Here is a 23,025-nt window from a genome sequence, read left to right on the forward strand (position 1 = left end):
GGAGTGTTTGTCTCTGCTAGACTAGATTTCATACATCATCATTGAGACGGAGGGCTGTCTCTATTCATAAACGCTTAATTGGTCCAATCCTGGTCCACGATGGAGGGCAAACATGTCAACCAAGACGCAAGCGACGACTCAAACGATTTCCAATTCATCCTCGCTTTCACTCTCGACGCCAACGCCGATACCAGGGCTTTGATCACCCACGGCTCCGAGAGAATCTCTGCCTGCCTCTCGAATGCCCTTTTCGGTGACGAAGCGCGTTTTCTTGACGGGCGAGAGACGCACATCTGCGGCGGTGCGCTTTCTGTTTTCATTTGTCGTGGTGTTCGTGCTGGTCAAGATACTTCCGGAAATGGGACCAGAGCGCCGGGTGTCCGTCTCGCCCAGGGCTACCGTCTTTGTATTCCGCTTTTCCCTCGTTGGATCGTCGTCCTTCGCCCTCGCCTTCTGCCGCATGTACTCTGCACCGGCGCTCTCAAAACCAAACCCGCCGTGCTCTCTCGAACCGAGCTTCTCCGCGATCTCGCGTTCTTTCGCCAGCGCGGCGAGGCGTTTCCTCACGCGGCTGTCGCGATCGCTGGGCCGAGACAGCTGACCGTCTTGACCGGGCAGAAAGGGATCGTCGTTGTCCAGAAGATGTGGGCCGAAGCCTGCGCGATAAGCATGCCCGCTACTTTTGGGTCCCGTGCTTGCGACGTAGTAGTGACTTTCTGTCGTTCTGTCATATCGTCGTCCGTCCCGTTTTAGCATGGCTCCTTTCCCGCCATTTATATCCCGAGTCTTGGGTCGATTCTTCCACTCCCCGAAACCATTTGTGCCAGTGTTGACACCCATTCTTTTCGCTTTCGTCCTACTGATTTCTGCGTTGAGATGCCATTCGCATATCTCGGTCTTCGCTGCGTTCACCCAGCTTCCACATTCTTTCCCGTCCTTTTTAAGAGTTTTGCAGTATCCCAAGTCTCGAGCTGTGCCAATTTCCAAGATGGTATCGGAATCATCGGCCAGGGATAGAGAAAATGCACCCGTGTCAGCTTTCCCTGATTTCGGCGGGAGAATACACGGGTTGAGGATTGCCACGACAGTCCCAGGTGTGAGCCGGTGGTAGCGAGGGAGAGCAGTACTGAACAGGTACAAATCGATGGTCCACTGCAGATCGGTGAGAGTCAAAGCCATGAAGCGGCGATGATTTCGCGAGCCGTCCTCCCACTGGCGTTCCCAGTCTTTGGTCCCAACCGTGCCACTGTCGGAATTAGGGGTCTTGTGGTCCATAGGAGAGGACTTGGAAGCAATCACCGCAAAAACAACAAAGTCGCATACAGACTCTGGTAACTCATATGCTGGAGACTTGACAACCTTGAGAAGGTCCGGGACACGTAGGATGGTATACTGTTCGGTGGGAAGGGTGCGTTTCAGGAACGAGTGCGGCAGGATTCGTGATGACAAGTGTAGCCCTGAAAAGCCCTCGTAAAGAGCCGCGTCTCCCGCGTGGATATCTGGCTGTGTATTGTCCCTAGAGGGTGATGTTCTGAGATTGGGCATGGTTCGGCTCTTCTTAAGTTGCCGACTGCCAGCATTTGCTTCCGAAGTGGCCTGGAGGACTTCGTTACGACTGTATTCGAAATATTGTCTGGTAGGTGACTTTGAAGCTTCTTGCTTGCGTCTCTCCTCTGCGGCTGATCTGTACCGGTCGATTTCTGTTTGATCGAGGGCAAATCCTCTACTGCGGTTTTGCATTATCGTAGCGCGACGTTGTTCGATGGTCGTCTCCCGCTGGCGTACTTCTGTCATTCGCTCGCTGAATGTCTTTCTGGGCTCGCTCTGCAGGGTAGACCTGAACGAGGTGGCTGATCTCGCCGAATTGAACGCCGAAGATCGGGAGTGTGGTCTGTCATTGTCATTGCCAGGAAGTGAACTGTTTGTTCCCCTCGAACGATGACCATTGTTGGTAGTATTGGCTCTGCGTAGTGACACGTCCGCGCCCCGGACACCCTTGTCGATCCCTAGGAGAACTCTGGTGGGCGACTTTGCCGGCGGCACTTGAATTCGTTTGTTTGGAGAAGCTTTCACCTCAACTTGTGAAGCAGATGGTTGATGCGCAGACTCCGGGCGGTCCAAGTCTCTGGCAGGAGGTGCTGCTCTGGCTTTGCTCTGTTGTAATTTTTTCAACTTCAACTTCGCTTCAATCGCAGCTAACTGGAGCCGTAGTGTCTCTTCGTCTTCATCTTGTTCCTCGTCCTCTGCGCTTCCACCTTCAGACCTGAAGTCGTTGTTCGTGCGTGCCGCTCGCAGTCTGTCCATGAGACTAGGGGTGGTTGCGGACCGTTTCATCGGGGATGTGCCGCTTTTGTAAGTATCATACTTCTTGCGGCCGCTTGGAGAGCTCATGAGCGCAGCGTGAGGCGATACAGGAGGCCAAGCGATGTCTGAGGACATTTTATGGGCGAACGTAAGCGATATGGAAGGCGGACAATAGGCGTTGAGGCTCGGGGTTTGTGTACGTTGACGAGAGAGCCAATGGCAAAGTCTGGATAGCTTCGAATTTGGGTGTCTCCAAACATCAATACACTTGACAAGGCCATGGAATCTGACATTACACAAAGCGCCGAGTACCGACCGCCTGTTTTAAAAGAGTATCAGGTACAAGGGAGGCACACATGCACGCAGGACACATTTGGGAGTGCGGAGTGAACATGTACTCCGATTGGCTGCCGAAGACGCGCCTGGTAACGCGGTATGAATATCCACCAGGCGAGATAGAGGGGGATCTCCTGGCGTGCATGGCCATGCCCTCTGTATTCCACGTTCCCATTTCCAGAGCTGATTATGTGCCATATCTCTGCCCGCACTATAGGAGAGAGATATATACCCCAACTTTGCCGATATGGCGATAGTAACTCGTTCAAGCTCAAGTAGCCCCACGAAGAAACCCTCCGCAACCACAGCAGCGACGTCCACCAATCCACAACCCTTGAAGCATTTCATCCTCCCGAAGAATATATCCCAAAAAGCGCGCTTCCTTATCCTGCGACATCCCTGCGACAATAGTCCCCAAAGATTTCTGATCTGCCCTGAACATGGGCTGTTCCACTTCAACAGAATATCCGCGCCCACGACAGACCCTCGAAGCCTCCTTTTCGCTCCGTGTGATCGGGAAACCCTTCATTCTGACTCGACAAAATCAGAAGATGAGAATCAAGCTGTGCGCTGCTTGAGTAGTGGCTACGTTAGCAAAAGTGCAGACTTCTATGTGGCAGCACCATTCGATGTCGCCTTCATACTTATCCCTCTGATCTTACCAGCGAAGACAACTACGGCAAAAGCATTGTTTCAACCGATCGATGATCTCTTCGAACAGCGTGTACAAGATGATAAAGGACTACGCTATCTTTTAGAACACGGACGATCTATGGTGGAGAAGGCCATGTCGGTACTTTGCGACACCATCGAAGCGGGAGGCGAGGAGATGTACAGGCCCAGTGAAGAAAAGATGGTGCGAACGATCGTCCAGAAGGTGAAGAACGCCGTCGACAGAGGTTTACCAGATAGCCTGCTGGATAAATTCGTGAAAAGAGCCTTGGAAGCACCTATACTCAGTATCAAGCGAGAAGACACGCTCACAGTCACACAGGAAGTGCCCTTAGCGACCGACGATGATGATCGTGCACTTGATAGTTTGGACTCGCAATCTTCAGCTGCGAGCACAACACAATCTACAATTTTTTCGGAAATCTCGACGACGAGCTCGATTAGCACTGCTACATGTGAGCCAACGTCAAAGGAGCTGTTCGAGCTGCAGAAACAGCACGTCGTTTTGGACTTCATGCTTGCTTCATACCTACCAGAGCCAATTTCTGAGCGCTTGAGAGCTCGATTCAAGTCACGGGATCCGCTCATTGACTTTACTCCCCTGGAAGATCATCTCAGACACTTGGACAGTATGAAAGCCGAGGCGCTAGCATCAAGATCGATTACGGATTTCAGCCGAAAGCGTGAATTGGAAGATGATGAAGCGCTGGAGATGAGAGTGGAGAAAAAGCGGAAGCAGGAGGAAGAAGAGAGGAAAAAGAAGCTGGGAGAATCAAAGGGAGTGCGCGAGCTAAAGAAAGTCAATGTGTCAGGGATGAAGAAGATGAGTGACTTCTTCGCGAAGAAACCTGCTGCAGCGGTCCCTTGATGCCTGAAAATATGGTGGAAAGGGTAGCAAGATTGCACTGATTGCCTGAGCCGGCGCCAGATGTCCATGTCGCCACGTTCTTGCGTCGAAACTGACCAAAGCGTTGACTGAGCCAAGACAAGCAGACGGTTGTTGGTTGGCACTAGCTGAATAGCAGAGGTGTGATTAGGCAAAATGGTAAGTCCGTCTGCCCGGAGCAACATTCGCAACCACCTATATGAAGCAGTTCTCACTGTCCTCGAATAGGAACTCTGCAGGCACACCCTTCCCCACCTTTTGAACTTGAGGAGAGAAGGACTTGTTCCTGGTCGGATGAAGGAGATGGTGGTGATCTCGGAAGGCTGCGCTGCGCTCTCGGCCGAGATTCTCGAAGGGAAGATGGACGCAGGCGAGGAGAATGACAAGGATACGATTACTATTTGCTGCAGCCAGATATCAATCAGAGACAGAGGCAGAGACGATGACGAGGAGGTGCAGAAGAGAAAAATGGGAGAATTGAGGTGCGCGACTCGGCACCGAATCCCTGTCCGTCGTCCGGATTCGGAACATTTCAGTCCCGATACAGACCAAAACAAGCCTCATCATATCGTCATGAGACGCAGGCTAGTCGAACTACATTTCGCGATTCCTCCACTCATCAAGCTTCTTGCCTGCGTATTCGCGACAACAAACGTAATCTAGCTGCATGCTGCTGCTCCTCCACCAAAGCTTCCACCATGGCTCCTGCAGCATCCGTCCCGCAGTACATCGATATTGCCCTCCTGGGACTTCCCGCTACTCGATGGAGCACGTCCCAAGTACGTGTCCATGACTTTACCGCTGAGCCGAATTGACATGGATCCTCTAGATTCGCATGCTCTTCATGCGAGCTCGTATCACACCATGCCTTTCCTATTCATATGAGCTATTTTCACAACACGGCATCCTCTGCCTTGCCTATTCATACTTCTTCAATATCGCTATGACCCTTCGTCAGCCATGGACGACCGGCCGACTCCAGATGTGCCAGGTCGCTTTCGTACCCAATCAACAATCTCGTCAATGAGGGAGCATATTCTCACCGGCCGTGACGAACACGACAGCGACCAACGTACTACGCCAGGTGCCACTGTAATGGGACATCGAAACAATGATACCGCTTCCTCTGAAGAGACAGCCGTCGCCCCCAACTCGCCGGGAGAGGCATCGTACCAAGCAGCCGCAAGCCGCCATAGCGACCCTCGAAGCATGTCGTCCGCGTCATCGGCTACTGATACATCAGATGATTCCGCGGCAGGAAGAACCGACTCCAGATTCGAACCGCTGAGGGCAGCCCCTACAGCTGAAGACAAGCGGCCCCGACTTGAGCGAAGTATTCAATCCGAGGACGATTTGTTCAATGTCTTGTCTCGTAGGCGAACAAGTGCTTCTGGCAAGTCTGAGGCCCAGCTTCAAGAGGAAAATGACGAAATAGAGCGACTCATGTCTCGAATGTTCGGCCAGGCTCGACAGGAACACAGTGAAGAAGAGAAAACCCGTCACAGCGGAGTCATATTCCGTGGGTTGACCGTGAAAGGGGTTGGGTTGGGCGCCAGTCTCCAGCCAACTGTCGGCGATATTTTCCTTGGCCTGCCGCGGATGCTCAAAACTCTCTTTACCAAAGGTGCAAAAGCAGCCCTTGGTAAGCCCCCTGTGCGAGAACTACTGAGTAATCTGGATGGTTGTGTTAGACCTGGGGAAATGCTGCTGGTCCTTGGAAGGCCGGGTTCGGGCTGTTCGACCTTTCTCAAAGCCTTCTGCAACCAGCGAGAGGGATTTGAGGCGGTACAGGGAGAGGTTACCTATGGTGGCATCGACGCAAAGACCATGAAAAGAGATTTTCGGGGAGAAGTCATCTACAACCCCGAAGACGACCTTCATTATCCCACATTGACAGTCAAGCACACTCTCATGTTTGCCCTGAAGACTCGAACTCCCGGCAAAGAGTCGAGATTAGAAGGGGAATCTCGTGCAGATTACAAGAGAGAGTTTTTACGGGTAGTAACCAAACTGTTCTGGATTGAGCACACTCTGGGTACCAAAGTCGGCGATCAATTTGTTCGAGGAGTTTCAGGGGGTGAAAAAAAACGAGTCAGCATAGCCGAGGGTGCGCTCCCTATCTTTGAGGTGTGAATCTTGTCACTGACTTGATGCAGCTATGATTACCAGAGCTTCGGTTCAGGGCTGGGACAACTCCAGTCGAGGTTTAGATGCGAGCACCGCTCTTGAATACGTCCAGTGTATTCGCACACTTACCAATATGGCACGTACTTCCACAGCGGTGTCCCTATATCAAGCCGGAGAGTCTTTGTACCAACTTGTGGACAAGGTCCTGCTGCTTCACGAAGGACAGTGTCTGTATTTCGGGTCTGCTGATGACGCCAAAGAATACTTCATCAACCTTGGTTTCGAATGCAAACCACGCTGGACGACGTCTGATTTCTTGACCTCGGTCACCGATCCGCATGCCAGAGCTGTCAGGAAAGGGTGGGAAGATCGAATCCCACGCGATGCAAACGAATTCGCCGCTCTCTACCGCAAATCCGAGGTCTATCAACGCAATCTCCAAGATATAGGCGAGTTTGAAGCACAGTCAAAGGAACAACGGGAATCTCGTGAGCAGAAAGTCTCGAAGCATGAGAAGAAGAACTATGCCATTCCTTTTCACAAGCAAGTGCTCGCGTGTACACAGCGACAGTTCTTGGTCATGCTGGGCGACCGAGCTTCGTTGATTGGGAAGTGGGGAGGTATTGTATTTCAGGTATGTACACCCACGGCAACCTCCATTTCAAGCCAAGTGGGCTGCTAACGATAGTACAGGGACTGATCGTGGGAAGCTTGTTCTTCCAGATGCCGGAAACAACTGCTGGTGCCTTTCCCAGGGGTGGAGCCATTTTCTTCGTCCTTCTTTTCAATGCTCTGCTGGCTTTGGCAGAAATGACTGCTGCTTTCACTTCGAAACCGATCCTTCTGAAGCACAAATCTTTCTCCTTCTACCGTCCTGCAGCATACGCCTTTGCACAAACAGTCGTTGACATACCCTTGATAGCCATCCAGGTCCTCCTTTTCAACATCATCATATACTGGATGGCTGGGCTTGCTGCTTCTGCTTCTCAGTTCTTTATCTCCTGTTTCATCATCTGGACTGTCACGATGGTCACCTACGCTTACTTCCGTATGATCTCCGCTCTCTGCAAGACTCTAGACGATGCTACGCGATTTACCGGCGTCTCGATCCAAATATTAGTCGTGTATACGGGCTACCTCATTCGTAGGTCACTCTGTCGAATGTGCTCACAGTTACTAATGGTCTCATAGCACCCGATCAAATGCGTGTCTGGTTCAGCTGGCTTCGACGAATCAACTGGATACAGTATGGGTTCGAATGCCTCATGGCAAATGAATTTACTGGTCTGATTATGGAATGCGTACCTCCGTATTTGGTCCCTCAAGGGCCGAATGCACGGCCTCAGTATCAGTCATGCACATTAGCTGGCAGTGAACCGGGTCAAACTACGGTGAATGGAGCTCGATACATCCAACAGGCTTTTGGATATACCCGGTCTCATCTCTGGCGCAATTTCGGCTTTCTATGGGCTTTCTTCGCATTTTTCCTTGCAGTGGCCGCTTACGGCATGGAGAGAATGAAGCCCAACGCGGGTGGCGGTGCGATTACTGTCTTCAAGCGTGGTCAAGTTCCCAAGCGAGTGGAACAGACCATTGAAACAGGCGGCCGAGACAAGAACTCTAGAGGGGACGAGGAGTCCGGTGTTTCGCCTCCTGCAAATCTTGTCGAGAAGGTTCTCACTCCTGGTAGTCAAAGCACCGAGTCTACGAGCATAACGCAGGACAATACTCTGCTGGAACATGTGGCCAAGAACGAGACGGTCTACACCTTCCGTGACATCAATTACACGATCCCATACGAGAAGAGTCAGAGGAAGCTTCTCCAGAATGTCCAAGGATATGTTCGCCCAGGCAAACTCACCGCCCTGATGGGTGCCAGTGGTGCTGGAAAGACGACACTGCTGAATGCTCTTGCTCAGCGCATTAACTTCGGTACTGTCACAGGCGAATTTCTAGTCGACGGGCGGCCGCTGCCCAGGTCTTTCCAGCGTGCTACAGGATTTGCCGAACAGATGGACATTCACGAACCGACCTCGACAGTAAGAGAAGCACTTCAATTTTCGGCTCTACTCCGTCAGCCCAAAGAGGTACCGGTCAAGGAGAAGTACGCGTACTGTGAGACAATCATCGATCTGCTTGAAATGCGAGACATTGCCGGAGCGACGATCGGAACAGTTGGCGAGGGCCTGAACCAGGAACAGAGGAAGAGGCTCACGATCGGCGTCGAGCTAGCTAGTAAACCCGAGCTTCTCATGTTCCTGGATGAACCGACTTCAGGCCTTGACTCTGGCGCAGCATTCAACATTGTGAGATTCTTGAGGAAGCTGGCAGATGCCGGCCAAGCTATTCTCTGCACGATCCATCAGCCGTCGGCCGTGCTATTCGAACATTTCGACGAGCTACTCCTGCTCAAATCTGGCGGGCGGGTTGTATATCACGGCCCTCTTGGCCATGATTCACAAGAGCTCATTCATTACTTTGAGAACAATGGAGCGCGAAAATGTCCTCCAGATGCCAATCCTGCAGAGTACATGCTCGAAGTGATTGGTGCAGGTGACCCCAACTATAAAGGCAAAGACTGGGGTGATGTTTGGGAACAAAGCACCAACTACCGAGCTCGATCTGACGAGATCTCCGAAATGATCGAACGCAGGAAGAATGTGGAACATAGCAAGAATGTCAGGGACGACAGAGAATACGCCATGCCGCTCCGGACACAGACTACAGCGGTAGTCAAGAGGTCGTTCGTTGCATACTGGGTAGGTATACACGTCTCTCGAACTCCATGCATCCTTTGACTGACATCCTTGTAGCGAACGCCCAACTATATTCTCGGCAAATTCATCCTGCATATCATGACTGGCTTGTTCACTACCTTCACCTTCTACCACCTTGGCTTTGCCTCTATCGACATGCAATCACGTCTCTTCGCTGTTTTCCTGGTGCTCACAATCTCTCCACCACTCATCCAGCAATTACAACCTGTTTTCATTCATTCTCGGGACACGTTCCAATCACGAGAGAACAAGGCAAAGATTTACAGCTGGTTTGCCTGGACGACGGGTGCTGTACTCGCTGAAATTCCTTATTCGCTAGTCGCCGGAGCTATCTTTTACTGTTGTTGGTGGTTTGGAATCGCCGGATATCGTTCCTCCACCTCGTCTTTCACCTCAGGATTCCTCTTGCTCTGTATACTCCTCTTCGAGTTATACTATATCAGCTTCGGCCAGGCTATCGCCTCGTTTGCGCCAAACGAATTGCTCGCGAGTCTATTGGTCCCAGTATTCTTCCTGTTTGTCGTGAGTTTCTGTGGTGTCGTGGTCCCACCGCAGCAGCTGCCAGAATTCTGGCGGAGTTGGTGAGTTACTTTTTTGGCAGAAGCACATTTCTGCCACCCTTTCCTCTAAAGTACAATGAGGGCTTTGCTGATAATTGTCAGGATGTATTGGCTGACGCCCTTCCACTATCTTCTTGAGGCTATGCTCGGGGTAAGCTGTGAGCTCCGTCTGAAACTCTGCAAGTTATACTGATGAATATTTGTAGGTAATCATTCACAATCAACCCGTTCGCTGTAACCGGGGAGAGTTTGCTCGATTCGTAAGTCGATCTATGTCATATCAAGTGGTCGTGAGGCTAATACCCTGGTCTAGAGTGCACCGCCTGGCTATACGTGTCAATCCTATACACAACAATATATTGCTCAAGCTGGCGGCTATGTCCAGGTCGGAGCAGATGGTCTTTGCGAGTTCTGCCAGTATGAGACTGGGGACCAATTTGGACACGGGTTTTCGGTCTATTACTCTCACCGTTGGCGCGACTTTGGAATTTTCATCGGGTTCATCATGTTCAACTATGCCGTGGTTTACACCATGACCTTCCTAAGGTTCAAGGCAAAGAATCCGTTCAAGATGCTATTGAGGAAAGGGAAACAAATGGACGCGTAAAGATATCGATGTTCTACGCGGTCTACATTAGAGGATAGAGTGTGGGAAGACTACACGGCTTGCTGGGTTAGTAATCACTGTGTTATACATTCTTGTATTCAATCCAACTATCATTGGTATTGTTCAAATCGGCGCTAGCAACCAAACTAAATCCAGTCTATTGGAGATTGAACCATCATGAACCGCCAGCCGTGGGAGTCGCTCCACGGATAGTGATGGGAATGACCTGAAGACCTGTTCCTGACGCAAAATGTGGATTGGATTTTGAGGACGAGGACGAGGAAGACTTTGCCGGCTGGGCCTTTGAGGTGGTTTCTTTGGGTGGTTTCTTTGTGGTTGTCGACAACGAAGGTTTCGGACTGGGTTTGGATGGCGGTGGCGTCGTCTTCGGTGTCGGTGTCGGCTTCGACGATGGATGGATTGCCGTGGCCATCATCGACGCCACTGTCTTCATGAACGCAAGGGTATCTTGGGCTGCCGCTGCCGCTGTGGTGGAGGAAGAAGCTGGTGGTGGTGGCGTGTTCTTACCACCACCACCACCATCCCCAAAGGCACCACACCGTGTATCACCCACCGCCAGGGGCTGGATGACGCCCGTGAGAGATGCGTCGCAGATTGCAAATGTCGATTCGGACGCACAGACGATCTGGCCCGCGTAGGAACATTGCCCTTTCGCCAGGTACTTTACGTCCGAGGGGGACGGGTAGCCCGTGGAGAGGGTGGTGTAGGAGAGGAAGAGGAGGAGGGTGGTGAAGGAGGAAGAGAGCATTGTCGTCTTCGTCATGGTCATAGTTTTCTGTTGGGCTTTCGACTTTTCTGTAGGAGATTGCCAGCAAGGTATCGTTTGATAGAGAAGGTGTAGATTTGATCTGTGATCGAATTGAGTAGGTGGTATAGGAGGGGTATGTATGTGCCTGGTATGTATATTCCTTTGGAGGGAAAATTGGTCAAGAACACAATAAAAAGACAGCATTTCAGGTCTTCATAGTCTCGAGTCTGCGCTGTTTCTTTTGTCAAGTTGATAATAATTGATGGTCTCTTATTCGCCTTTGTTTACTTTATTGGTAATATGGGGCATATTCCAATCCGATTGACGATTGACTGGTCTTGAACAATGATTGCTTTGTCTGGAAATGTATTCTTAGGCGCACTTTTAACAAATGACGAACCGAGGCTGGCCCCGAAAAGGGGGGTTTCTGCCTCAGATATGTAATACGCCACCACGGCTTCAGATGGATTGCGTACAAGTCCACCAGAACCGAGAAAGCGACTACCTGGTTTATTCTGAGAGTCCCGAGTCTGGCTTCACATGTTTGTCTCAGCAAAGACATATATCTGCTCAGGTTGATTTTGAACCCAGTGTGCCTCGAGTCATGACAGTTGGAGACATGCGGTTGGCCCACGGTGGGTGATGTGAACTGGTGGTCCATCCACCCTGAGGTCGAAATCTGCCGATTGGATCTCCTGGCCAGTCGTTGTCTCAAAACATACTACCGTCACTTTAGAGGTGGCTATTGTCAGAATTGGATAGACTTGACCATGTGCTTTAGGTCAACTTATCCATAGACCCACTTAGACTCTCTGCGTCTCATCCGTCTTGACACTTTCCCTTTCCCTATCCTTCTGGACGTAAGATTCCGTCTTTTTGGCTGCCATCTCGTCGATGAGAGGGTGATTGTTGAGTGCGGCCGCTGCAGCTGCTTGTCCAGCCTCAACCCTGCTGGGTCCCTTTCCACTGCCAAGGTACTGGTTATCCCATCCCCAACCAGTCACGTATACTCCAATAAAGTATGTCTCTTTGCCCTGGCCGTAGTGAACAACGGGTTCCCTTTCGTCGACATAATTGATCTTCACACCCTTTGTGAGGATCTTTTTGGCTAGCTCCTCTTTACTTTTCTTGGTCACGCCGTCGTTGGCAGCGAGTGCTACCTGCAATTTAGGTTCCCACAACTGTTGAAGCCATTTCTTGGCCTGCTTTCCCTCGTCTGCGTCAGTCAAAATCACGGCAGCGACATAAGCCTCAAAAACGTCTCCTTTAATCTTGAACCATGCATGCGCCGCCTGATTTTGGAATTGCTTGTAGCTTTGTATTTGCTTATCAAGTCCGTAGAGGCTGGCATACTGGCCGATAGTCTCGTTTCGGACTAGAGACTCTCGTATCTGAGACATCTTCCCTGGATCTAGATTTGGGAATCGGTCAAAGATCAACTGTGTAGCAAAGAGTTCGAGGTAGGCGTCCCCTAGGAATTCAAGTCTGTCGTAGCTCGCATGGACATTGCCGGGCGCATGGCTGGGGTGTGTGAAGACAACGGCTCGATATTTGTCATGGATCTGAGGCAAAGGAGGAAGTCCATTATTGATGGACGTCTCAAGGCTGGATTGTCTTGGTTGTTTCAGTGTTTCTCGAGAGGGTTTCCTGGGGCGGTGGTTATGGTCGTCCTGGAACTTGCGCTTTCTGTCGAATTCCGGCATTATCTGGGGAATGACTAGAAACTATGTATCCTTATGGCCCAAAAGACAGCAGGAACTCCATGCGAGCAATGGATGGGCAAACAAACGGTATATTTGTGAGGCAGAAACTTGAAGACGAGGATCCCAGTCGTCTACCACTACAAAAAGGGAAAGTGGAAGCGAGTTGAATCTTTCGAAGGCAGCTTGTGCCGGGCGCATTCCGCAGCCTCAATTATCTGGTTCTTTCAATGATTTCTACGTTGTCTCCCACAGAACATTCAAATCTACCAATTCCTCCTTTGTATTGCATTGCAATGGCTTCTCCGTCGAGAGGTCGGCTATTACAGCTGATGCAGGTATGACTGAATCTCACGACTCGTTTCATCCCTGTCCGAATGTGCAACCACGTCCCTCGCTGTCACCATCATCTCCATGTGAGCACTGGCTAACAACCATACTTCTGCAGCTTCAATGCTCAATCTTCTCTACTACCTTCAACCCGATGCAGCAAAGATTAGGCAACAAAGTCCTCCGGCAGAGATTAAAAGGCCCAGCGTTAGCCTCGTACTACCCCAGGCGATCGGCCACCGTGGAAGACGTTCTGGACGAATTCAAAAAGTTTGACCTAGAAGGCTTCAACGAAGAGGAGGACGACAGGTTGGAAAATGTGGCCTTTGCTAAGTTACGAGGGAAGGGTGCGCCCAAAAAGAAGAGGTCGGCAGCAGGTATGGTGTTCAACGTCGCTGGGAGCCAGCAAGAAGCTAATATATCTGGCAGAGGGACGCGCCAACAAAAAGAGGAAATAACCTTAGCTGAACACAGCCCTGTATTGCTATATATCAACACTGAGATACCCAACCTGGACTTGATACACGTTCGATTTTTGACCGTCCTACCCTTCCTCGCTTGGTTTGTTAGCATATCATTCCAGTCAATGCTTCTGTACTGAGCTTTTCTGGCGGTGTTGCAGAACCCCGTGTATTCTCCTAGCGGCAATATATGTCGTCCATCTGCAAAGGGCAATCCTGTTCGGAATCATTTCAGCCTCGAGTTGATCCGTTCCACCGGCGACCGAAGTCGGCATTCTCGGGACTGGACGTCGAGATCGGCCGAGCCTGTCGCTACAATGACTGGTGACCTGCAGCCCCATCTAGCGCTATTAGAAATTGTGTGTACCAAATTCGAGAGGACGGGGTATTACCGGGCATCCCGGTTCTCGAGAGCGAACGAAACCCGGCCAGCGTCAACCGTTATTCGCCAGGAAAGATTTCGAGATACCATCTCCGCATGCACATCCATGCTTCTTCCCCGCAAGGTTCTTCCGCACCCCCTTAGCCACGGACAACCTTACCCCTCTGTTGCGTCGTGCCTGTTGGTCATTCATCATGGTCCTCAGAATTTTTCCCATTGTTTGGATGACTGCGGGGCATAGAGGTGGTCCAATGGCATATATATCTTTCACGCTCGACTTCCGGTGGCAGCGCACCTTAGCTGCCATTTCTTCCCTCTCGTTCTTCTCCGTCCCACCTGCTGTGCACTGCTCTCATCTGATTGATTCCCTCGCCCTCTCAGATTAACAATTTTCACCATGTCAGGTCTCCATGAGGTCCAAACAGGCTCCGGCAAGCTAGCCAACAAGGTGGCCATTGTCACGGGTAAGTACCCTCGGGCGTCAATGCTTCTCGGTCTGCTTGAAAATGGAAGATGGCCAAAACATCGCAAGAATTTCCGAAGAAGTAACTCGACATCACGTCGTTATGCCTGACATTTCTGCTTCCTAGGTGCCGCCTCAGGCTTTGGTCTAGCTTGTGTCCGGAAATTTATCGATGAAGGCGCCAAAGTCGTCGCCGCGGACATGAACGAGGCAGGTCTCCAGAAAGCCTTCGCCAGTGCCGCTGGCAGCCACATTGCCACTGTCACCGCCAACGTCACATCGTCGAGTGACTGGAGCAAAATGGTCGACATCGCAGTCTCCAAATTCGGTGGATTGGACATCGTGGTAAACAACGCCGGGACCTCGTACAAGAATAAGCCTACACTCGAAGTTACGGAGGAAGAGTACGACAGGGTCATGGCCGTGAATGTCAAGAGCATCTTTTTGAGCGTAGCAGCAGCGGTCCCTGCGCTGAAGAATCGGGGAGGGGGTTCTATCATCAACATTGCAAGTATTGGGGCCATGAGACCCAGGCCGGGGTTGGTGTGGTATAATGCGAGCAAGGGTGCTGTTGCAAATGTGAGTTTTCCCCTAGGTTCAGGCCATCTGAATACTTGGATCTGTCCCCCATCTCCTTATCTATCTAGCCTCTCATGGTGGAGTTGCTTCCTGACCGGCTGGGAGGGCGCTAATGAATTTCTTACAACGACGCAGGCCACAAAGGGTCTCGCCGCCGAATTCGGCAAGGACCAGATCCGTGTCAACGCTCTGTGCCCTCTCCTCTCCGGCACCGGCCTCTTCGAGTCCTTCGTGGGAGTCCCGTACAACGAGGACAACATGAAGAAGTTCCTGTTCAATGTCCCCTTGGGGAGACTGACGGACCCCTCGGACGTGGCGAACGTGGCGGCTTTCCTGTCCAGCGACGAGGGCAGGTTCATCACAGGAGTGAATTTGGAGGTTGATGGCGGCAGGGCGGTGGGCTCGTGAATACCCTGTGGACAGAAGAATATATTGGGGACGAGGTGTGGTGTAATCCAGACAGAGAGGGGAGGGGCGGAGGTTGGAGGAGTCGCCGGTGGCTGGTGGTTTGATATGAAAGTCTACAAGCTTGTGTTTGGACTCTTGAGTAGGAACATGGGCATGATATCGACTGGTGGATGATGTTGGTTTCCCCCTTCTCTTTGGGCTTCACCTTTGCTCGGTGGGAACCGTCATGATTTCCTGGAGTGGAGTGAAGGATCCTCTTTTCCTTTTCTTGAGGCGGGATGCCACAACTCCTTTTGCACAGACTCTTTGGATAGAGTCGGCGAGTCGGCGAGTCGGATACGAGAGACAGGGGCAGAGAGAGGGAGAGGGAGAAAGAGACAAAAAAAAGGAAACAAATACAAAAACAAGGAACAAGAACAAGCAGTGCTGTCCACGTATGCGTATGCATAGCTAAATGTCCGTCCCTGTTCCTCCAAAATTTCCCCTTTTTTTTGAACCAGTATCAGCTGGTATTGTGTCCCGAGTAACGAATCTTGAGCTGTAAATTGCTCCCATCCATCCATGCCTTGCCTTCCCAATCCCATGTCATACTTTTTTTGGTGCAACGCTATGATTCGAATTACACCTTGTGCCCGCTCAAATGGATTCTTTTTTTTCCCCACTCATAGCTTTTTCTGCCGGTAATGATAGGGGGGCTTGACAAGGAAGAAAATGACTGTGCCTCCGGGAACGGACTCGCCCTCCAAGGTATTTCCCTCTTTACCAGGCTGTCCTTGGTCGGGTACACCAGGTTTGTTTGTGGATTGACCTTCCAACCAGGGAAAATCCACTAAAATGCCGCTCTCCCAATCCCATCGTCGCCTTCCATCAGCTGCTGCAAATGCTGTTCTGCGAGGTCACTGCGTAGAGAGTCTCTCTCACTCTCTCGTTCTCTGACGTCCCATTCATTCAGCACCTCGCGCTTAAGTTTCTGCTTCTCCGCAATCTCAGTCCGCATTCGTTCGGCTTCTGCCTCAAGCATCTTGATCCGCTTTTCCTGGTCAGGGGGTAGACCGGAAGGGAGCAATTTGCCCCCAGGAACAATTTTCTCGTTAGTAGCGAGATGTTGTTGAACGGAGTTAAAACGCTGTGTGCGAGGGTACGTCATGCTGGAACTGTTGTTGCCTCTGAATGGGAATGTGGGTTCTCCTCCGACAGAACCGCCGCGTCCAAATCCGCCGCGGTAGCTGGACCCTCCACTGTATTCAGCACGGTTGCTTGAGCTAAAGTCACTTCCACGTCCGTAAGAGCCTCCTCTTGGTCCGTAGGGCGCGGGCCCCCTGAATGGTAAGCCGCTTCGACCACGCACCGGGGGAGCCGAGAAATCTCGAGAAGGTGGACCGTCGAATCTACCAACAGAGCCACGGGGTCTGGTAGGAGCGTTCAGGGCAGACGCGCCTCCACCACGATTGTGAGCGGATATTGACATCGATGCTGCAGGGCCAGTGGGTGGCGATTGTATGGGTTGACTGAAACTACGTGATGGACCGGTGGGCGGCGGTCTCTCGTACGTGCCGTTTCGATAGCTGCTGGGACCAGAGGGCGGTTGTCGGGTTCCGCCGTTCGCGTGTACCTCGTCCCGCGGTGTGCTCACATCAGTTTCCCGGGGGCGCGGTTCTCCACCTGTAGCTGAAGTTGCAGCAGGTGATCTGCCTCGAAAGCTGGCTGCGTCGGCACTGTCATATTGATCTCGAGTGAGATGTGGGGGTGATCTTGGTTGAGAACCTGTCAAGCTCGCGCGGTCCGGATGAACAGGAGGAGATGACCTTCGCGAAGTGTTGTGTGATGCTGGGCCAGAATCTCTCGGCGAAAGAGACCGTCTCACCCAGTTGTCGTGTTGCCTTCGGCGCGGCGGCGTTCTTGACCTGGGTCTGTAACTCTCACCCCCTCTAGGTGAATTTCTGACAGGGGACCGTTCGCGGTCGAAACGATTTCGTTCGGGGGAATTTCGACGTTCGCGTTTTGGTGAGCGTCGCGCAGGGTCAGGAGAAAACTCTCTGTACCTCTTTGTGTCCGGGGGACTTCGTGTCCTCGCACCAGGCGGTGACCTAGATCTCCTCCTTGGTGGCGATCTTCGTGGAGAGTAACGGCGGATGGGTGAACGTCTATTGGCAAATAAATCTTCTCTTCTATTCGGCGGGGTTCGTGAGCGTCGTCGAAAGGCTGGGGATCGAGTTCGTGGCCTTGTAGCCCTTGCACTCGTGTTTGGCACGTAAGAGTCAATGTCATCTCTTCTTTCCTCCCGTCGTCCGTCTCTTCTGTCGGCGGTCCACGAGTCTGCAGCAAACCGGTCCCGGTCACGTTCCCGATCGCGGTTCGGAGGTCTGTATGAATTGTCACCTCCTGCGCCACCGGGCCTGTAGCTTTCTCCCTCGCCAAAATACTCGACATCTGGGTGCGAATCTCGTTCTCGATGTCCTCTATCTCGGGGTGCGGGCGACCGCCGTGGCCTAGCATGGGTCAGTCATCTCGACGAAGATCAGGACTGCGGAGAACATTACCCCCGGTAGCGGTCCATGAGGACTATCAGTAGAGATGTCCGCAGCAAGTTATCGTGGTATGCCGCGACATGAAGTTCATCTCATTTGGAACTGGCGGTAGAAAGTATCCCACATAATGTGTTGCGGCTTGACAGATGCGCGAGGAGCTTCCTCGAGGCAGATTCACTGTCTGGGGTGCATCCAGGCTCACCAGGACCAGAAATTATATGCCAAGCTTTCAGCCTCGCTTGCACAAGGCTTTGGCAGTCGTGGCAGTATCCTTCAATGTTGGTTTATTGTGCCTCATGCGTAGAGTCCAAGAGTATTCGTGGCCCACGACGTAAAATATCTACAGAGTCCAACCGAATGGTTACATAACTCTTGTTTATCACGCAGTACAGGCCCCACGAGTACACGGCGGAGCCAGTGACAGTATTTGACGAGGTATCTGGTTATAGCGGTGTACCTATCCTGTCCACAAACAGCACAAATTTTCTACCGAGCAGAGGAATCAATCAGGACACGCCAGGTTGGTAGGTGTCAAGAATCCTTATCTGGTGCGGCTGATCTCCAGGAGAGACCGAAATGTACAGCCCATCGACCATCTGTGGCTCCGATCGACGGTATTTCCACTTTGGAGTTGAAGTCCTAGATAATGACCAACAGCAAGTCCTCAGCTCATGGTGCAAGATATGCTGAACCATATGTTCCTGGCTTGATTGATCGAAGGAGCTTCTTTGGCTTCTAGGCGTGGTAGAATAGCAACAAGGCGACTCGCCTGCGACAGAAAAAGAGCATACTCTGAGTGTGTTATGGCCTTTGCCAAGGTCCAAGCCAGAGCTTTAGGCAGTATTGAGATCCTGTTGCTTTTTCGTGCAAAGGTCGTCTAACCTGCCAAAGTCAAACACCCTGCTCTGCCATGTTTGCCTAAATGAAGGCGGGAGGACAGTCACTGCTCTCTCCCGGACGCGCTGGACCTCAGTAATCCAGGCTAGCCTCTTGCAGCGAGGCGCTTGGAAAGAGCGCGCAAGCAATTTGTTCCTCGGAGTGCTCCGCTGCCAAAGCAGCTATGAAGCGACAGCGGTGTCTCAGAATTGGCGTTGCTCAAGCGCCACGTTGCAAGTTGCCTTGATGGATGGCATCTGAGAGCAACTTGTTGACAGGAGCGCGAACCGCACCGGCCTTCCATTACCAACACCGAAGTATTGTCTCATGCTTTGATACAAAAAACACCTGGCGAAAATTGGTTGGCGGCGTATTTGCCCTCGAATCATCTCTTCCCCTTCCTTTCTTCATCCCGCTTCTGCCTCTTCCTAAGTTCCGACGCAATCATCTCAGACAAGTCCTCTTGGAAATCCCAATTAGGATTCTGATCTGCTTTACGACCTTGCTCATATGCGCGTCGCAGGTCTTCTTTATCCATCCCATCATGTGCAGCAAGAGCATCCGGGTCCATCGACACATCCACATCCCCGGGCCTCTTCCGTTTGCGGGACGCGTCATCTTGTCCCAGGACGGGCACACCGGACGCAGAGTGTTGTTGAGCGGCCTTGAGGTCGTAGACACGGTCACCTCCGAAGAAGCCCTCAACACGAGTTTGGCGTTCTGGAATGACTTGGTAGGCTGATCGTGGATGAGACGATTCTTCAGTTTCCGTGCCTCGACGTTTCCGCAAGTCAAATTCAGAGACGGTTTCCGTGCCGCCAATTTCCGTGGGCACGGCGGAGGTCATGCCACTAGGTGTCTCCATACCGGTTGAAGCGTCTAGCCCAGCAACACCCTCCTCTTCCTCTTCCTCTTCATCCTCGTCTTCCTCTTCTTCTTCGGACTCTTCTTGTTCTTGCAATTCGCCCCAGAGTTCTTTCTCAACAGGCTCGCCTTGTTGAGCGTTCTGTGTCTGCTGTAGGACACCGAAGATATCACCACCATAGAGAGGTCTATTCGTTGCTTCATCCACAGGCGGTTTGCCCCATTGGCCCGGTGCAAACCCCCAGCTTGCACCCGGTGGGGGAGGAGCATTAACGCCGGGTACCTTGAGAGCTGGATACGATGGAGGTGGCCCGTATCTCTGCATATTGATCAGCCACGGAGGAGGTGCGCCGGGGGGCATGTTCAGCGCCTCCTTCAGTTCGTCAGATAGCTCCCCAGGTCGCAAGTGCCGTAGGTTCGTTTCAAACTCTTTGCCCTCATAATACACTTCACCATACCTCGTCAACTCTGGTTTCGTTTGGAACCTGAAGAACGCATCGTAAAGTTTCTGGTAATCAATATCGAGTTTTCCGGTCTTTCCCTGTACGCGCTCGCGTTGCTTCTGCTTCAGCGTGGCGTTTTCCTGCTTCTCCAAAATCGCGTCTCGCATCTCTGCGATGCCTGTTTCTTGGATGAATTTCGGTAGCGAGAACGGTGGCTTCTCAATCCCGCGTTTCGAAGATAGATATTCTCTCTTGAGCGACCAGTGACTCGGTACTGGGACAACGTTTCGATATGACTTGATATGGACTAACAACCTGGGATCGGGCGCTGAGGTGTCTGTCCATTCCACCATTTCAGGCCTCTTCACAAGCGCCTTCAGTTCTGCCACGGACAACTTTGTCATCTCTTTCCTCTTTTTCTTGGAAATCTTTGGCGCCGCGTTTTCTTCGTCCTCGTCTGGAATATCGTCGTCGTCATCATAGTACACTTCTGGCTTCTCTGGTTCCTTTAATGCGGGATCTCCTTTATCTGCCTCCTCGAATTTTTCCATCACGTTCTTGTACATATCATATAAAGGATTCTCCTCGTCGACAATGAGTGGGTCTGCGAGGGGGTCGTCATAGTGCGCATCTTCGGACTTGATCTTTCCACCTTTCGACGCTGCAGATTGTTCTTGTTCAGCTTCGACTTTGGGGGATGTTCCATATGTAACTGTATCTTCTGGGACTGGTTCCGCGCCAGTCTGCGTGCCGTCAGAATTAGAAGACAGGTGGTAAGATGGAACGTATACCTTTTTCTTCTCCTTCTCAGCCTTCTTCTTTGCTCGCTTTAGCTGATTTTTGGTAGGCTTCACAGCGGCAGCCATGATCAAGTGCTTCTCTCCAGCTGACTCTGAAATTCAGAACAAGTCACAGTAATGCTGCGACAGACGCAGATGAAAGCGTGATGGCAGGTTGTATTACAAGGAAGCAGGTAGTCACAGCGGCGTTTTCCACATGTGCCTCGACTCACAAGGATGCATCAGGAAGTGCAATAGCTGCAAATATGCCAAGGATTAGAAATTCGTCCAATTATGCCGTTGACACCAAGTATCGCGAGGGCATAAGGCTACTTACTACAAGGCTGAGGATCTCACTATCCTTTTCGCCCTCATTTATGTATCGATCATTTATATCTTTCGAGTGTCATCAAATTGTGCACCTTTCCTCGTGTTGCTTTCCCATCCAAGCTTCTACTAATTCTTCGTCCACAGCCTCGGGTCTTTTACTGACAATCTCTCTGTCCCAATCCAGCCACTCCCCCGCCATCGCATTGCCAATATTCGACCTCAAAACACCCACGCTCAAATCAATGATATAAGGCCTCTCAAAACTCTGGTAGAACAACGTTGCCCCACAAACGGAGCAGAAACTCCGTATCACAAACTCTGAGGACTGATAGTGTTTGAGTTTTACGACTTGGACCGTCTCTTTGATCTTGGGCCCGAAGACGATCGGCTCGTTCTTCACAGTAAAGAACTGTGATGGAGGAATGTACGCCCACGGTTGCAGCGCGAAGCCCAAGGTCAGGCGGCAAGAGCGACAACAGCAGAGGCGGGCGTAGTATTTGCTGCGGTCCTTTTTAGGCACATACCATCCTTCACTGCTGGCATTATATGGCGGTGGCGCGATCAGAAGTTGACACTCTCCACATTGACAAGAGACATTTAGCATTTTCCCTCTGTCAGGGGCGGAGGATGGTTGAGTAAGCGATGTCTTCTGGTATCGCAAAAGGTCACTCTCCTCTAAGGGACCTTCAGTTTGGAAGTCCGGCTCGGTCCTATAGCATGGAATATCCCGTCCGCCTAGTTTGGTGAGAAAGGGCGCGATGCCACCATCGTTTGAGTCGCCCAAATACCAGTGGCACATGACCTTTGTGGTGTTTCTTTGCCCTTTCATCTGACTCGATTCATTCTTTTCTTTCTCGCTTCTCTCTAGGATTCCCGAGCAAGCTATCCACACCCCGTCCCTTTCCGAACGAACAAAGACATTGCACCCGCATTTCCGACAGAAAAACCGAGTGAATTTCTCGGAAGACTTGTAGGCAGTAGTGCAACTGAGTGATTCCTCACTGGGCGAGCCATTGAGTGGCAGATAGCATACACCCAGGGCTCCTGTGGTATGCCGGCATATGTTGCAGTGGCACATAATGCATTCATTTGGCATGGCTGAATTAGCCAGCAATGAAGAGGGTTCGCAGACAGAACCGCAGTAGCATCTAAGGCTTGACTGTGAGGACATTTTGAGGGATGACTGTATTGACAGGCCGATGTGTCGATATAATATGTCGATATGGCGAAGGAAATAGGTCTAAGGAGAGAGGTTAGCCAACTCTTATACAAGATAGTTGTTCAGCTCCTCCATAACAGGATGTATTCTCAGGCGACGGTATTGATGAGAAACAAATACCCATCTGAGAAACCCAGCCGGTGTACTTTGGCGCCTCTGCAGTAGCAGAACCTACTTGCCGGTTGATCGTCAAGAGCCCCAGCGTTAAATACGCTCGTGACAGTAATCATGGCAATTGGATTGTGGGGCTGCTGAAGTGGGAAATGGTCCAAAATGTTTGGAAACGAGAGCTAGATGTGGCGCCTGCGCACATAGTGTCGTTGATTGGATCGGGCGTATAAATGAACCAAAGAAGCACTTAAGGTTGTGTTCATATGTTGCTGTCACTGATGAGATGTTTCGAGCGGTTGGACGGCCAAGATACAGAGATCGATTAACACAATGTTCTGCTAACATGTGCGTATTTCTGCCGTTTGGCTCTAGCATTACATACACAGCTGCGCCTCCCAGTATGGCGGGTATCATACCCCCATCAACGCCAATGATAAATCAATTTTGGCAAACAGAATGCCCACAGCGGAAAGCGTGAGAACAAGCAAGATTATATCATGAAGCAAATGACCAC

At 51.4% G+C, this 23,025-nt stretch overlaps 9 protein-coding genes across 9 annotated transcripts; 4 read left to right on the forward strand and 5 right to left on the reverse strand.

Annotated features, from left to right (window-relative positions):
* Window positions 1–138: 138 nt before the first annotated feature.
* On the reverse strand, window positions 139–2,439 carry Z517_07391 (uncharacterized protein; the record flags this gene model as incomplete). Its single annotated transcript, XM_013429128.1, has 1 exon — window positions 139–2,439. One exon carries the CDS (start codon window positions 2,437–2,439, stop codon window positions 139–141), a length of 2,301 nt encoding a protein of 766 aa, XP_013284582.1.
* A 448-nt stretch (window positions 2,440–2,887) lies between these two features.
* Z517_07392 (uncharacterized protein) lies at window positions 2,888–4,180 on the forward strand (the record flags this gene model as incomplete). Its single annotated transcript, XM_013429129.1, has 1 exon — window positions 2,888–4,180. One exon carries the CDS (start codon window positions 2,888–2,890, stop codon window positions 4,178–4,180), a length of 1,293 nt encoding a protein of 430 aa, XP_013284583.1.
* Window positions 4,181–5,158: 978 nt separating this feature from the next.
* On the forward strand, window positions 5,159–10,269 carry Z517_07393 (uncharacterized protein; the record flags this gene model as incomplete). Its single annotated transcript, XM_013429130.1, has 8 exons — window positions 5,159–6,305; window positions 6,355–6,959; window positions 7,019–7,469; window positions 7,517–9,084; window positions 9,139–9,683; window positions 9,765–9,813; window positions 9,869–9,922; window positions 9,976–10,269. 8 exons carry the CDS (start codon window positions 5,159–5,161, stop codon window positions 10,267–10,269), a joined length of 4,713 nt encoding a protein of 1,570 aa, XP_013284584.1.
* A 175-nt stretch (window positions 10,270–10,444) lies between these two features.
* On the reverse strand, window positions 10,445–11,053 carry Z517_07394 (uncharacterized protein; the record flags this gene model as incomplete). Its single annotated transcript, XM_013429131.1, has 1 exon — window positions 10,445–11,053. The coding sequence occupies one exon, from the start codon at window positions 11,051–11,053 to the stop codon at window positions 10,445–10,447; it is 609 nt and encodes a 202-aa protein (XP_013284585.1).
* Window positions 11,054–11,841: 788 nt separating this feature from the next.
* Z517_07395 (uncharacterized protein) lies at window positions 11,842–12,741 on the reverse strand (the record flags this gene model as incomplete). The annotated part of the gene is made up of 1 exon (XM_013429132.1): window positions 11,842–12,741. The coding sequence occupies one exon, from the start codon at window positions 12,739–12,741 to the stop codon at window positions 11,842–11,844; it is 900 nt and encodes a 299-aa protein (XP_013284586.1).
* Window positions 12,742–13,034: 293 nt separating this feature from the next.
* On the forward strand, window positions 13,035–13,526 carry Z517_07396 (uncharacterized protein; the record flags this gene model as incomplete). The annotated part of the gene is made up of 3 exons (XM_013429133.1): window positions 13,035–13,076; window positions 13,187–13,445; window positions 13,498–13,526. 3 exons carry the CDS (start codon window positions 13,035–13,037, stop codon window positions 13,524–13,526), a joined length of 330 nt encoding a protein of 109 aa, XP_013284587.1.
* A 782-nt stretch (window positions 13,527–14,308) lies between these two features.
* On the forward strand, window positions 14,309–15,361 carry Z517_07397 (uncharacterized protein; the record flags this gene model as incomplete). Its single annotated transcript, XM_013429134.1, has 3 exons — window positions 14,309–14,375; window positions 14,502–14,953; window positions 15,089–15,361. 3 exons carry the CDS (start codon window positions 14,309–14,311, stop codon window positions 15,359–15,361), a joined length of 792 nt encoding a protein of 263 aa, XP_013284588.1.
* An 829-nt stretch (window positions 15,362–16,190) lies between these two features.
* Z517_07398 (uncharacterized protein) lies at window positions 16,191–17,918 on the reverse strand (the record flags this gene model as incomplete). The annotated part of the gene is made up of 2 exons (XM_013429135.1): window positions 16,191–17,850; window positions 17,902–17,918. The coding sequence occupies 2 exons, from the start codon at window positions 17,916–17,918 to the stop codon at window positions 16,191–16,193; spliced, it is 1,677 nt and encodes a 558-aa protein (XP_013284589.1).
* A 1,232-nt stretch (window positions 17,919–19,150) lies between these two features.
* Window positions 19,151–20,938, reverse strand: Z517_07399 (uncharacterized protein; the record flags this gene model as incomplete). The annotated part of the gene is made up of 1 exon (XM_013429136.1): window positions 19,151–20,938. The coding sequence occupies one exon, from the start codon at window positions 20,936–20,938 to the stop codon at window positions 19,151–19,153; it is 1,788 nt and encodes a 595-aa protein (XP_013284590.1).
* Window positions 20,939–23,025: the final 2,087 nt, after the last annotated feature.

The sequence above is a fragment of the Fonsecaea pedrosoi genome (genome assembly GCF_000835455.1).
Source record: "Fonsecaea pedrosoi CBS 271.37 unplaced genomic scaffold supercont1.4, whole genome shotgun sequence".
NCBI lineage: Eukaryota > Fungi > Ascomycota > Eurotiomycetes > Chaetothyriales > Herpotrichiellaceae > Fonsecaea > Fonsecaea pedrosoi.